General features: G+C 36.4%; 1 protein-coding gene across 4 annotated transcripts in view; it reads right to left on the minus strand.

Annotated features, from left to right (window-relative positions):
* Positions 1–4790: 4790 nt before the first annotated feature.
* LOC115442728 (furin-like protease 2) overlaps positions 4791–16916 on the minus strand; it is a 306129-nt gene continuing 294003 nt past the window's right edge. For all 4 annotated transcript variants that reach the window (XM_030167873.2, XM_037436542.1, XM_037436541.1 and 1 more), the window contains 6 exons: positions 16238–16396; positions 15397–15536; positions 14735–14990; positions 12238–12329; positions 10277–10440; positions 4791–7855 (listed from right to left, as the gene is read on the minus strand). In XM_030167873.2, the coding sequence (XP_030023733.1) occupies positions 7667–7855; positions 10277–10440; positions 12238–12329; positions 14735–14990; positions 15397–15536; positions 16238–16396 (1000 nt within the window). In that variant the 3' untranslated portion in view covers positions 4791–7666. The remainder of the gene's footprint in view (positions 7856–10276; positions 10441–12237; positions 12330–14734; positions 14991–15396; positions 15537–16237; positions 16397–16916) is intronic.

The raw sequence follows: 16916 nt of genomic DNA on the forward strand, positions 1-16916 counted from the left end.
CCAAAGGATACCAAGTACATCTGAGAGGTGCAAGTGCGGACAAACGTTAGTTCACGCCAGAAATGCAGCGTAAGCGATAGTTGAGTGGAAATTTCACAGATGTTTGCCCTCGCCTTGCACCTGGCCGCAGCTGACTACGTTTTATCCGGGTAATGTGCTAGTGCGGCTTAATATAACGTAAATTGGTAATGCAACCACAGATCGCGTGTAGGAATAATAAGGTTATATAACAAATTCAGGAAAAAACATTTACTAAATTTTGTTAACAATCGATTGAAATGAAATTAGTTTCCGGATTTTATCGCGTTTTTTTAAATTATAATATTCTCTCGACGTTATATCCCACCACAAGAAAAGCTTAATCTATACTTATAATAAATCTGTAGAGAGGTCAATTCTGTACATGAAATATATTTCCAAAATAACTATCAGGGGGTGATTAGGGATCGATACTGATGCCAAAAATGCAATTAGTAAAATTTTTGTCTGTCTGTCTGTATAACCGTTATAGAAACAAAAACTACACGACGGATTTTAACGAAACTTGGTACAATTATTTTTCATACTCCTGTGCTGGTTATAGTATACTTTTCATCACGCTACAATTAATAGGAGCAGAGCAGTGAAGGGAAATGTTGGGAAAACGGGAGAAGTTACTCCATTTTTTAAGCTTCCGTCGCGTGTGCAACCTTAATGGTTAAAGCTACGCAGAAATCATGTACGACGGAAATGTTCTCCTTAAAATTATGTAAAAAATATCCCACGACAGCATATGTCTCTTTTATGGTTGACTCACAATAACACGTGTAACTCCCGATAGCTTAGCAGTTCGAAGCTTTCTCATTATATTTGTCTACTCTTACGTTTATAACACTCTCAGTCATCCCTAATTAAAAAAGTTAACATTATTAAATATTCCATAAAAAGAATCATAGAAATCAGTATAGAAACACCAAAGTTATACATGAAATACGCTAATAATAAGCCATCACGCGTGAATACTGAATCATGCTATAAGCTTCCTTCGATTTCACCAGGATCCCATCATCAGACCCTGACAGGACAATCGGACCACCTGCATACCACCATACTTAAAAAAACATCCCGACAAATTGAGCACCTCCTCCATTTTTGAAGTCCGAAATCCACGCGGGCGAAGCTGCGAGCGGAAGCTAGTGCAAAATATAATTTAACATCAAAAATACGACCCCAAAATAAATAACAACAAGCAGGTCACAACTTGTTTCTTTAGTTCAAATTTCTTGCAGCGGAAGTAATGCTTCTTGAAGTTTCAACTATTCCGGGGTGGCCAATGTAGTGCTCCTCGCAGCCATTACCATTTGCCAGTAATTTTAAAAATATATTTCATTTAGCGACCGAGTATTTTGGGAAATGGCGAACCGGGAAAATAGATGTTATCTTTTTTGCTAGTACCTGCGCTCGTAATGTTGCTGATGGAAATGTCAAGTTTTCTACCGAATTAAATATGAAAAAGTCATATGAAGAGTCGGTTAGTGCCTGATTTAAATATGGCGCTTTTTGAGATCAGTCGCTATACATATATCCTGGTTTTATCTCCATGTATCTATAAGCAAATTTAAAAAAATACTGTATTAAAACATTATCCGATTAAGAAAAAAATTAAAACTCTGTCAATGAATCTCAAATATGAAGTCAGTTTTTATACTATTATTTTTCCCGACATTTCGAAGACTGCAATAATAGTCTCTAAATTCTAAATAAAAATAATACTGGTAAGTCTCTCATATGTAAGAGTCCGTCTGGCTAGGTACCACCGCAATATCTATTCAGCCGTCAAGCAGCAGTGTGTAGTCACTGTTGTGTTCTGACTTGAAGGACATTTTGGCCAGTGTAACTACTGAACATAATGAGAATTGACATCTCACGTCTCAGGATAGCGAGCGCAGTGGAATACCAAACAAGACTTTGTAATTTAAGGTGTTGGATGATGTTTCTACTGTTTATGGGCGGTCGTATCGCTTACTATCAGGCGAACGACAAGCTCATCTCATTATTGAAAGCAATAAAAAAAACTCGAAACTATTGTCCACATTTAAGGCGCTATCGAAAAGACATATCTAGAACATTAGTAAGGGCGCCGAAGATTGTTGCCCAGAGGTTATACAAGTTAACAGTAGTCGAGTTTATAAAATGTTTTTCAGTAGAACGCGGTCCCGGGCGATGATCAGAGAGTTGCAGCAAATGTACTGATAGATTAATAGGTCTTGTTACACCTTACGATAAATGGAATAGGGTTTATAATTAAATGTTGAGCAGTAGTGGTGAGCATCCAGAGTCGAATGTGTCGCAAATGCGAGTATCAATAAAAGGCTCGCAAACTACGCGATTACATTCGCGTTGTATTGGTCGGATGACGTATTTTTACAGCGTTACATTTCTAACAGCTTTTCTTATGTGATAGATATTTGCAAAATTTTCTTTTTCATTTTCAATGACCATGTAAAGAAAGTTAATTCCCATGTAACAGGAACGACTCTATTACGATGTATCCAGCACTTTAGACTCCGGATTGATTGAGAAATATTGAACTTAATTTGACTCGGTGATGTACCCAAGACCACACGGCAGTCGTACCTATGTATTTACCCTAAATAGCCAGATTCAAGTTAGCAAAAAAGTAAAACTTTAATACTATCCGTAACGTTACTAGTATTTCTTTGTAGGAAAAATCCGACTTTATTCGACCCGGTGTATGAACCCAGGACCTCACGGCAGTCGTATCTATGTACTAATCTAAATAGCCAGATTCAAGTTACCAAAACTGAAAAGCTTTAATACTCTGAGTAATGTTGCTAGTATTTCTTTGTAGGCGCTTCCTAATCAAACTACAAAAAACACTACATTCCTCCAATCGAAATCCCATAAACCCATTGATTCCATTAAACAAGCCACGTATTTCCCTGTTTCGAATGTAGTCTAAATGTTAATGTAGCGACCAGGGGACAATACTATGCAAATATTGTGATATTGGGCCGTAATATATGCGAGTAATAACGGTGCGTCGTAGGACGGTAATACGCGTCTCACCTGAAATCCCTTGTCCCGATGTATTGGCTGTTTGAATTTCGTTTGTGTTGTAAGGAAACTTTATAAAGAAGAAAGAAACAAAAAATAAAAAAATAATGACTTTTAAATATTGCGTTACGTTAATAATTATGTAATTTTATAATATTAATATATATTTTCTTTTTATTTAATATAATGCTGTTCTTAAATTTAATTTATTGGCATTTACAGGAAACTGTTGAGGTCCATGACTTTCTAATTTAAGGGGAAAATATTAATGAACTTCTTAATAATATATTATTTCAGTTGTCCGGCAGGTACCTCCAGGAGTCATGACATAATGATTGAATTTATTCAGTTGCTTATGTGGCCGCATCCTAAAAGAGTGTTTCTATCGTTCCCCTAAAATTCCTTTACAACTCTCACCCGGAATCTGCAGGCGCTAAACAGCTGGATTCAGTATCCCATTCGCAGTTTTACCCCGAAGTTGGCTGCAGGGACACCTACTTAAAAAAAAGAAACAATATAGATATTAAGGCGAGGTTATCACTATCCATCAAGAACTTTCACAATTAAGGCTACTATTATATTGTGGTTACATATCGTATTACAGTAAACAAAACCAAAGAAAACAATGGTTATTTTTGGTTAATCCAATCAGGAAATTTGCCAAAAAAGTTAAAACATCAAAAGCATTAAAAATATAGCTTCGGAATTTCGATAATTAAATGTGCTAAATAGTTGTAATAAAGGCCGGATACTCAGCTTAATGAGTAATGGCCACGAATGCCGCTGCGGACGCGGGCAGCCGCTGATAACGCCAATAGCCGATATCAATCTCTTCGTGCGGTTAATCATGGAAATAACCGGTCATTATACGTCTATTTACGTGCATGCTTTGACATATCGTATAATGTGTGGTGGGGAATTTATAACCACGAAATCCGGGAAAATCTGTCTCAAAATTGCAACCTATATAACCATTTAAACTGGAAATTGGATTTAGGAACTGTTACAGTTTACTTCTTTTGATTATGAATTCCGCTGTGTGTAAGTTTTTCCATTACAGAGTTTGTTGGTATTATCTTTTATCGCTGCTTTAATGTATTATATTTTGATCCTTGTGGCCAACAACTGAATACAGAGTGATTATGATACGTTAATAAATGTAACCATATATATACTTGACTTCTTGAGAATAAACATTTTAACTAACCCCTGATTTATAGTAAAAAGTGTACCTAAGTTTCGCAATAAATAAATATTAATAAAAAAATATTTTTATTTTTACATTACCTAAGACCATTACTCTTATACGAAGAGAAAGTGTCGGAGCGGCAACATCATACTTTCAGGCATAAATACACTTACAATTATCAAAAACTCTGAAAAATAACTATGAACAAAATGTATGTTTTTTGGCACAATGTTAGCAGACGTCAGGATAAATATGTCGTTGCATGAAGTAACGCAATGTAAAAATTACCCTGTATATTATCTCCACAGGTAATATTCTCCTTCTCTCTTTCACACAAGAAATAAAACAAAACTCATGACACAGACTTCATTTTTTATTACAAATATTAATTGCACATAAGAATGTTTCATACAAAAATATATTCTTAATTAAAATGATTGCCATTAAAACAAATTACAAAATTGCGATACACCAACTATAGTTTCCCTTAAAATTTTGAATTACAATATTGCACCAAAAATACGGCAAATCAGATGTCAAAAGGTTTTCCATTAAATCTAATATACTCAGTTAATTAATTCAAAATTTACGTTTCACAATAAATTACGTCATATTATTATGTATTTGTTTTTAATTGACGAAACTTGAAACATAAACGACAAATTGTATAATCAATTCCTCTCAAACGCCGATGGGCCGAATCGATTAATTGGAATTCAATTGTTTCATTCAGCACGAGTATCGAGTAAAATCGATTTGAATTCAACCGTCAATAACACTCGTATAGTACGCGTTTGAGAGGTCAAAACATAAATCAATCGATAAACATTTAATCGATTAATAAACTTTACATAATCGGACGTATAATTTGATAACGATTGCTTACTCGCATTTAGTTTACGTCAAATAGGATTTGACGATACTCTTTATCTATTCATTAACAATTCAACAATCTACCTAACTTTTATATACATTTGTGATGGTATATGGTAACACTTCGTCTTTGACTTCGGATATAAATTAATGCGGCTAAATTGCCACGGCGCGTGCCTTTACAGTTATTATCACAATATAATTATTATTATATCTGACATTATTTCAAATATAAAATAGTATATTTTGAGACTTTATACAATACTTGAACGTTTAAAATTTGTGACAATTTCATTCGTTTAAATACAAATCAAAATCTATAACCTATACCGCGACCGATAGATGCGGAAAAATAAATGTATAATTTTCATAACTAATTATGTTTAATATTAAACTAAATGAAAGAGCTTCACTACTTATGTATAAAATGTAAATTATGACAAGCCACGAATTAATAATTATAAAAACTATCTATGAAAATTTTCACCTAAATAAAAATCGACTATTGTCAAAATTGATAATGTTCGAATTAAATTGTACAATTTATTTTTTTATTCTATTGGTAACTGTTGAACCTATCGACTAATTACGATTAAATATATACGATACAAGTGTGGTTGTGACGTCACAAGAGAGCCTGTCAGTGTAGGGGAGCGCGTGTCTACGTAGAACATGTGGCATTGACTATGGCTTGACTTATCAATGACTTGACTGTGGCCTCGTTTGCTGATGTCACGCGATATTAAAACACAAGAACCAACAAAGAAAAGCACTCAAGAGATTTAATTACAAAGATCTCGACTCGATAAAAGTTGACCATTTATGTATAGGAGTGAGCCTTTTGTGCACCAAAAACGTTTACAGCACAATGGAATATGATAAGCAAAAGAAACCCCCAGTTACCGAGCGCTCCACTTTCCTCAGAAGGAATGAACCCATAAAAAGCAGAACAAATTAAAATGGGACTAATTCACGACCATTCTCCAAGCTCTTATACGTTTATATAGCACAACTTGGCGAAAATAATGTTCTTTGCGAACTCATTACTTAGCTCAGATATTAATATTGCAAACTGCTATACCCTTTCCCCGGTGCGCCCTCTAACCGCTAAAGAAAAAGCTCAGTAAACACCAGAGGGGCACAGATTAAAAATATCAGCAAACAAGACCACGAAATTAGCACTAAACGTCCCAGTATCACAAACGAACGACCGTGGCGCGCCACCTCGTCGTTAATCGAAACATTTTTTGTTCAAACTTACAATTTACAACTAGCTATATTACATTATAAAATAGCGGTCATGTCACAAACAGTTGACTCCTCGCTTTGAACAACAAATACAATAACAGTACGAATGGTCTAAGTTAAACAGTCTGAAGTTGGTCACGGGCTATTGTCTTATTGAAAATGGCGACAAGAATAGACAATGCAAGAAACGCCTATCTTCAGACCAAACTTGACTCGCCGTACTGTAATTTGGAAAGTCATAAATCGTTTTAAAAATATTTTTACGTTACACATGTTTGTGATGGCAGTATTGCACATTGAATACATGTTAATATTAACTGACGCTTTCAAAACTGAATGTTGCCAGCAATAAGCATTATATCGAAAAAATAAATCGCAAATACAAAATAGTCGGAAGAATCGTAGTATATAGTAAAGAAAGTTTCGTAATAATTCAAACAATAGAACTAATTGTCTTTTTCGAAATTAAGAACATGCAGAAATCTTTCATCTCTCTTTTCTGTACAGAGAGTGACAAGGACAAAACATAACGGTAATCTTATGCACTCTAACATTATTATAGACAATAACGGGCATACACGTTTAAAAGGTCCTTTTGTCGACATGCAATACGTATTTGGCTGTGACCAAAAATGATTGGCAATACTTTAGAATTATTGTAGATCCATAAAATATACGTAAGTACAGTAACTCATTTTGAACCTTATCAATACGTAAAAAGGTTTCAATACGAAATTATTAGGATTAATGAGTCCATTTTCTAATTAACGACTAAATCTCGATTAAGGTTATTGATTAATATATTGTTACTAATATTTTTTAGTTATCGATAATGTAATAGGTAATATTTTAATCCTCTGGCATTCGTTTTCGATTTTCATTCAATGAAAGAGATATTACATTTGAATACATTAGATAACCATAAATTATCTTCCCATCTGGCACTTTGATCATCACTAATTAATATTCTCTATTACTATGTAACGTCGGTGGTAATTATTGAGTTCATTAGTCAATTTAGCTGCCTTTATTAATAACCAGGAACCAATTTTCAATTCAACTGAGTTACTGCACATTACGGTAAAGGTACGGTTCCAAACACTATTGTAGCCGCATATCGCTTACATTAAAATAGTAAGTAAATATTCGATGTGATATCCGATAATATAATATTTTAGTCATAAAAATCATAGAACTAATGGTGACTTAAGTTTGTTACTACAATTGTGTTCGAAATCGCACCTTAAAAACATTGATATAAAGTTCACATCCAACTTACGTCTATAATCACAGCGTGCGCTATGTGGAATGTTCGAGGAGCGGTTCGTGTTCGTGTTGCATCTCGGTCGCATTCGCGTCTATCTCTTTCTCGCGTACGGGGAACGCGGTGTGTGACGTCAGTACTGTTACTTCACCATCGTCTGTGTACGCTAGCGGTGAGTAGACGATGCCGCGGGCACGCGAATTCTTTTCACGTGGTTTTCGCCACTGGAAAGAAACATTTTGTTAATATTCCGAATGGATTGTTGTCATAATTTCGAAATTCGAATCTTGGCTGTCGAATCTTGAAGATTCCTAGAAAAATGCTAAGGAAAATTGGTAACAATTTCACTGAATATATTGTTTTTCATGTTCATGCCATACGTATGGTTGCAAACAAATCAATAATACCTATAAATTTAAAATATGTTTTTCTTAATTTATGTAATAAGGGGATGGTTAAGACATGGTTAATACGCATTTTAAAACTGCATTAAATTATTAAAATACACTACATTTTAAATTTACGACGTATCAATGCTAAAACATAGCAACAATAAAGTTAAAAGACAATTCGACAACCACGTCGAAAGCAGAAAAATGTATTCGAATACTCTCAATCATTCGAATAGTGAAACTAGGTTAAATGAATTCATATTTCATTCGAATATGAAAAGATATCGCTTACAAAAATATGGTTACGCGTATAACTTTTAAAATATCAGAATATATTGACACGGCATCAAACAACGGGAAAAGCAAATAGAGATGCCCGCGATAAACCACCACATCGTAAATTCTATAGCAGACATGTAATTTGTTTTACGTTAAAAAAATATTTTAAAATATTATCGTAATAAAACGTGTACGAATTTATTTATATTCAAAGTAATTGAAACCGAACGTACATTTTACAGTGTACGCAACGTAAATCTCGGGTATAAAAGCCGATTCAGCAAAACGATTTTTTTTTTTGCATGAAACACAAACGATGAAAACTGTCAGGCATTTATAAATTCAACGACGCGACGGCTAAAGTGATCGTGTGGCAGATTTTAACCGAATTTTGTCAGGAACAAAGCTAAGTCGGCGTTTCGGTTTAACGCATGTTCGACATTATTATTTTCATAGTGATTTAACGCACAAAGCGTATCAATTTTATTTATACGCGCGGTTTAAAATAATCCTCGATACCGTAGTGTTCATTCAGTACATAAAATTGTAGCAAATTATTTAATATATGCACGTTTTATTAACACAAAAATTATTTTTTAATTGCATTTTTTCTTAAATTGGGACAGTTTAAAATTCGACCTAGATCAGAATTAAAATATTTCATTGGCATTAATTAATGTAAGTACTAACTGATGTTTAAGCAGAATATTTAACGTATCTTCAAGAAATGTTACAAAAACGACGCTTACAATTATAAGAAAACTGTTGTATAAAGCTATTGTAACTGTACAATAATATGCGCACGCGGCATGTTCGCCTCCTAGTGCCGGCGTATATAAGCCATACACGCTACGGTCTATCGGAGAGGTCATCTGTGCAGGTGTGCCTGCGCAGGTATCAATTGAAAGAATTGATTTTCGATCCTGCGCCGGTCGCCTGCACAGGCTCAAAAATCTGCACAGGTCTATTCCCACACACATTTCGGTCTACCAGCGCAGGCATACCTGCACCGGTGGACCTTTCCGATGGACCGTAGCATGTATGGCAGCCATAAGGCGAAGCACGACACGGAGATTTTCTTACTGTCAAACTATTATCGACATTGTCTTTATTGTAATAATGTTCAAATCCATTAACTCAATAATAAATTGAATTACATTTTTTTGTTAATCGATTTTAAATATTATTTCAATGACACAATGTCGATAATAATTAGACAGTAAAAATAATTCTGCGCTGCGCTCCGCCATATATGCGACGGTCTCTAGGCTCCTAAAGCTTATTATAACTTGTCCGGTCTGGATTAGTCCGGCATCGATGCCGGTCCTCAATCATTTTAATCGCGGCTGAGCCGGCAGACCGTTGCCGACTAATCACTAAGTGAACGCGTTACACTGAAATTTATTTGCGCCCAGTTCGAATGAGTTGTGTTCCTCACTCGGCCAATGTAGCTTTGAATGAATGTATTCTACGTTGACTGGAAAACGTTTCATATGAATTACTTTGTTATCATACATTTAACACACATATATACATACATTCAAGGCTGACTATACACAGGGATACCATAATCTAAATTGCCTACGTCGGATAAACACGGCAAAAATCCCGGACATTTGGGTGAAATATACAAAATAAAAACATTATTATAATTTTTTAATTTATGTTCCTTTATAAAGCGTTATTTTTTACTAAGATTTATTTCAATTTATCGCCTATCTATAAAAAAATTTATTGCCCCTGACAACAAAAGAAGGTTTTACCAAACACTTTTTGAAAACCCCTGCCCCTCGGACGCCCTTCAAACTAGGACAAAACCGGGGAATTCCGGACATGTAGCAGCCTTAACTATACATCGAGTATAGCGGGACGTCATAATTCTGTCAATTTTCAATGCTCACGAACGCTGAACGCACACCAAGAGACAAAACACACGACATCAAACAGGAATTACATAGTAAAAATGTTTGTTACCTGCAGCACAGAGAGAACAACGAAGAACAGCGCCGCGGCCGCCACACACACCGCCACGACTACGATCGCGACGCTCGGCGCCGCGCGCGAGCTGTACTCGGTGTGTAGCGCGCCCCACTCCGCGATGCGACGCTTACCCGCCACCGAAGAGTTTATACACTCCCCTAGTACGACGGAATTATTATTTATTTATTTATTCACTAGCGACCCGCCCCGGCTTCGCACGGGTGCAATGCTGACTATTTAATGGATGTTATTATTATACATATAAACCTTCCTCTTGAATCAATCTATCTATTAAAAAAAACAGCATCAAAATCCGTTGTGTAGTTTTAAAGATTTAAGCACACATAGGGACAGAGAAAGCGACTTTGTTTTATACTATGTAGTGATATAACGTTACATACATTTTACTTATTAAATATTATGTGAAGTGTGGCAACCCGCATTAGGTTAGCGTGGTGGACTAAGGCCTTAATCGTTTCAGTAGTAGAGGAGGCTCGTGCCCAGTAGTGGGACAGGCATCATACAGGGCTGGTATTATTATTACATAAAAATAATATCAGCCCTGTATTATTCACAGTCCCACTTTTGGGTATGGGCCTCCTCTACTACTGAGAGGGATTAGGCCTTAGTCCACCACGCTGGCCTAGTGCGGATTGGTAGACTTCACACACCTTCAAAATTCCTATAGAGAACTTCTCAGGTATGCAGGTTTCCTCACGATGTTTTCCTTCACCGTTAAAGCAAGCGATAATTCACAAAGAATACACACATTATTTTTTACAAAAGTCAGAGGTGTGCGCCCTTGGCATTTGAACCTGCGGACATTCGTCTCGGCAGTTCGTTCCACAACCAACTAGGCTATCGCCGCTTCTATTGATATTATTATTACATATATTTATTCACATTTAATGTTACGAATTTTACTTTCGCATAAGCTGAAGGTAAATATTGTGACAAGCGGTCCGTCAAAGTTAACTCGAAAAGCATTTAGATAATTAACATCGCTTACATCTGAAAATCTGGCAATTTTCCGAATTGAGAAAGAAAAGCTCAAATTTATTTAACTATTCACATCATATTAATTGATTTTAAAATGTAATTAAATATAGATTACTACTCGCATAACATGTGTCATTAAATGCGCGCCATTGCTAATCTTGGCTTACAGGAGTTGTGGTGGAGGGTGTCAAAGCGAAAAAACCTTTTTATACTCTTTATGCTTTCATTCAGCTGTGATTTAAACAGCAAAATATCATAATTTAAACATTATTCTTTATTTGTCAACTCGAATGAAGCGAAGAAATCCTTTTCAAGTAATAAAACTACTTAATTATACTAATTAGCTGTTCTGAGTTTCAAGAGAGGAGTCGTGCCGTGGAATTTAAACATAACACAGGTGGATAGTGGGTTGAGAAGTGGGATGGCCCTAATTCCACACCCATGACAGAAAAAGAACATTCTAGGTTTATTTTCGGGTTATAAGTGGCTCATTAGAAAATAATAGTGACTGGGTTTTTACAATTTAAAAATTACTGAATTGTGGCTTGGAGTCAGGAAGTTGGCAGTGTTGGCGGTGGTACACCATGCCACTACCAATCGTTATACATATCTACACTAATATATAAAGCTGAAGAAATTGCTTGTTTGTTTGAACGCGCTAATCACAGGAACTAAAAAAATTGGTAAATTTAGTTTGCAGTCCTGGGATGGACATAGACTATTTTTATCCCGGGAAAATGTAATGGAACTTTTATCCCGGAAAATTCCTTTCAACCGGACAAAGCCACGATCAAATCCTAGTTTATTATATAAAATCCAAAAGGAGAAAAATACGATGTGATCGATTTATGACCATTATGTAGTAAATAATGAGATTATATTCCCGTGACACGCGTAATGTCATGTAGCTGTCATGTTTGCCGGCAAACATTCCGACCATAAATGGGTTAACTCACCACTTTCGGGATGACAATGGCAGCAGTCGTTTGCCGGCGTGGAGTTCGCCGTCCCTCTCTCCGCACAGCACGGCACGCACTGATTGTTCAATCTGCCGACAAAGTGACATTCAGCAATGATTACACTGGATGGTGCAGTGCAGTCCAGTAACATGGACCAACTAGGGACGCCTGTCACAACGGTTGCCACAATTATGCCGGCCTGGTTTACCAAGCTGCTATGGTGGCATCATTTTGTGTGATGGTTTACAAAGAGATAAAATCAATTTACTACCCAACCATAATATAAACTGCGCAACATCTTCAGCCATAGTATCAAATAAAATTTATTTCATAACCTTTATAGGTACTATAAACGTAGACCGGCATAGTTTTAGCGATCATACAAGTACAACATATTCCGTCGGTCGACATCATACTTACCATTAAGTCCAATATCTTTGCAGTAATAGGGGAGAAATCGAAAACTAAATTTATTATTATCTATTGGAGATTCCAGACCATTCAGTCCGCTCGCTGTATTAAAGCCTAGTTCGAACTACGCTATTATTTTAGTCGTAGCGAGCAATTTAGTAGCTAAACATGGCTGCTCTCTCCCCTGGGGCAATTCTTGTGCGCTCTCTCTCCACACCAAATGTACGCCTATAGACGGGGGGTACTTGTCGCGGCTCTACACACACAGTTAAGTTTGTATACCACATAGTGAATTCACATTGTGGCCTATAAGGGCCCCGCTCCTAAAGAGTTCCTATCCTCCACGCTTCCCTCCTCCATATTCCCTCCCAACTCTTCTTAGGATTCTGTAGTCGCTAAAACAGGGGATTCTAGTATGCCATTCGCATGTTCTTTAGGTGTCGACTGCAGGGATGTTTACTAAAAAAAAGCATGTCTGCACTAATCTATTTGTGATTTTTTTTCTGTGATCAAACACGTTTTGTTACTAATTTATTCGCTACTGACTAAAATACTAGCGTAGTCCGAACTAGGCTTCAGGGAAAGCCGACGTCAAGAGCCCTCCAGTCGGCCGGGCTTTTTGTGTTAGCTTCGACAGTCACTCGACGTCTCGTGACGTCACGCCGCGCTTTTGTACGTACACATACGTCACCTGTACGTTGTTATACGTTTGTGCTCTTTTTTAAATCTAATCTACTTTAGTTTGTAATTAAATACTGAAATGTATATGAATGGTATTTTTGTAGTGAATTTTCTTTCGGAATATACTGAAAATATTTAAGAGAAATAAATTTTATAATCTACATGTACAATTAATATTTTATAAAATTATAGCCAATATATATTGCCTCATTGGTTTAATGACAGCAGACTGAGATTGTGAAACTTTTGGGTGGGATTCGCAAGTCGGACTATAAAAAATGTCTGGGTTATTCGATTCGTAAACATAGAAATATTATTATAAGCGGCAAACAACTAAAGCACACTATCACGTAATGGATTTTGTCTCTACACCTATGTACAAAAAAAAACCACCACACGGTAGTGTGCTCAAGTTGTTTGCTGTCCACGACACAGTGCATTGAAATTTGCACCCAAATTATCGATAAGTTAGCCCCATCACGCGATAAAATAGAATTAATCCTTTAGTCCTAATAAAAAAAATGGATATTTAGTAGATGCCTGAACTGATTTTCAAAAGACCAACACTAGAGTTTATTTTCCATTCTTCGCTGGTGGAACTGCTTTCTGAACTAGTGGTAGAGTTAATATTGACGAAATGTAAATAATGTATAACATTTTACAGTTTCAAATAAATTATTTCAATACATTTATTTATTTTCGATAACCACAATATACAATGTTGCCTTTATAACCGCATAAATTATAATTATATCTCTCTCACAAATAAAATACCTTACCTACATCATAAGTCGACATTCACAAAATGAAGAATAAATTGTGGTCTTATACGCAGTAGTACAAACTCACCTACGTGTGTCGCAGCCTTTACCTATAATCCGGCTTTATACGGTACTTGGGAGTTAAAACCCGCCATCGCAGTAAATAGCGACTAACTTCAGAAGGTGGTCGGTAAGCTGTGATGCGGATCATTTCAGACGTTGAAATATATTTGCGATCGCATAGACTTTAAGACTGCCAAATTATATTTCCATACTTATATAATAGGGTAGTTTATGACTTTTTTTAGAAAAAACTATCAAAAATGTATTTCTTGCAAAATATATCGGAAAAATAATTTTCAAAATCCAAGCAATAATAAATAAGATATAAAGCTTTGAAATTTGGTGGAAAGGGAAGCTGTCAAATTACAGTAGTAATGAAATGTGACGTCACCCAGTGCCACCGGCCATAACGCTGCGTGAGTAAAAAAAGGACAGCACGAAAAGAAGGATAATATAGTTACCATGTAATAGAGCAGAAAAGCCTTTTCTGACTTATTGCTATATCTATTATCAAGGCAATATAACTAATATAATAAATTTAAATGTACAAAATTAAAAACCAAAACAAACAAACTCACCTGTCCAACCTCAAAGGCCGCGAGCACCCTGTACAACTAAATTCTCCCGGGCCGGAGCACGTCTTACACGACGCGTCACACGATCTACACGTTCCATTGCTCGCGTCGTAGTACTGCGAGCCGAGGCACTCCATACACAGCCCGCCGTCTAGCATGAACCGCTGCGGACACGACGTGCAATGGAGCGGGCCCGAGCCGGAACACTCGCGGCAGTAGTGGTGGCAATGGCGGCATCCGTCCGGACTCTGGTAGAAGCCTGAGTGGGAACAGTTTGTGTATTTTTATGTACTTTATTTCGTAAGTTGAGTAAATCAAATTATAATTTATTTAAATTGTTTTTTTTTTAACTTTACCTATACCTCTGTTTTACTTTATTATGCAAAAATGTGTTCTGACATAAAAAAATAATTAATTTGAAGACCCTATTTCCTCTGGTTTAAAAGACACTACAGACAATAATTACTGTTAATTTAACTATGATAAATCACAAAAATTGCCTAAACCAATCCAGTTTATTTGCATTATACTCAACATTACCAACTATTTCTCCAACTAGTACTAAATGATAATACCCAAACCATTAGATGCCACTTACCATTTGCTCTACTAAATGAAGTCATTCCTACCTCCTTAATAAGGATTTTAAAAATGGGAGTACGTACCTTGAGGACACTCGGGATGGCACTCCCCGGCGGCGAGCCTCCACCCGGGAGGGCAGGACGCGCACTGATCCCTCCGAGGACCGATGCAGGTACGACACGCGAGGTAGCACTTGGAACAAGTGCTGCGATCCGCATAGTACCTGTAAAAGTCTCTTGTATTACTATAGACTCTAAAAAGCGGCGATAGCCTAGTTGGGTGTGGAACGGTCTGCCAAGACAAATGTCCGCAGGTTCAAATCCCAAGGGCACACACCTCTGATTTTTCTAAAAAAATCATGTGTGTATTCTTTGTGAATTTATCGTTCGCTTTAACTGTGAAGGAAAACATCGTGAGGAAACCTGCACATCCGAGAAGTTATCTATAGGAATTTCAAAGGTGTGTGAAGTCTACCAATCCGCACTAGGCCAGCGTGGTGGACTAAGACCTAATCCCTCTCAGTAGTAGAGGAGGCCCGTGCTCAGCAGTGGGCAAGTATATAATACAGGGCTGATATTATTATTATTATTATATACTATCAGAGATCGAATTGTCAATGAGACAGGATGATATCGTTTATTTCTTCTTTAGATTGTGTATTTTTTTTTTCATATTAAAACATGTAAATTTATTTAGAGTCAATAGTCAAAAGGCTATCCCATATAATTTTTCCCATCCGTGAAAATGCATGCATGATTAGTTCTTGATGATATAGTAGTGAACCTCATATTTTTTTCCTAGCAAAATTAAGCCATCACGTTTAACCCTAAAAACTATTCAGTTCTATTCAACAAAATTCCCAAAGTAACTTTTTTTTTTAAGGAAGGAAAACATAGTTGGTACAATATATAATGTAGCACTGACCCGTCCGCACAGGCGGTCCTGCAGGCGCCGGACTGCAGCCGCAGCGCGCCGGCGCAGGCGGTGCAGTTGAGGCGCGACACGCAGTCGCTGCAGCCGCGCACGCAGCGCGCGCAGCGCCCCGCCTCCGCGTAGTACCCGCGGCTGCACTCCGACTCACATCTGGTCCACACGTTATAATATAATAATTATTGTTTTGTTCTAACCTAACCTAATCGAAACCTCGACTCATCCGTCAATCTAACGGTAAAAAAGTCATTAAAATAATATTCGTATATTTTTGTGCAAATACAACTTAAAAAAAAATGAAATCATTTGGAAAAAAAACCTAACCTATATCTTTTCACAGTAAAGTTGCACTCCAACTCACATAAAGGACTGTACAAATTGTACACTTGATTTTTTTATTAGCAATAGCAAAAGTAACTTAATAGGGAAGAAAGCCCTTTCTCACTAGTAAGATAGTTTACACCACTAGTTTTTGATTACCGAAAATTAAAAATGTTTATTCAGCTACTTATGTGGCTGACTGTACATCTAATAAACTTTAAAGTCTTTAACCGTCAAATATTTTACATTATAATGTAATCATAATTTAGTCAAACGTTTGAAACTTTTCTCATTTAACTCACATTAACTTGTCATTTGAACGCTTTAGAATTCGTTTAAATCAAACATATGT

Source organism: Manduca sexta, chromosome 8 (genome assembly GCF_014839805.1).
Source record: "Manduca sexta isolate Smith_Timp_Sample1 chromosome 8, JHU_Msex_v1.0, whole genome shotgun sequence".
NCBI lineage: Eukaryota > Metazoa > Arthropoda > Insecta > Lepidoptera > Sphingidae > Manduca > Manduca sexta.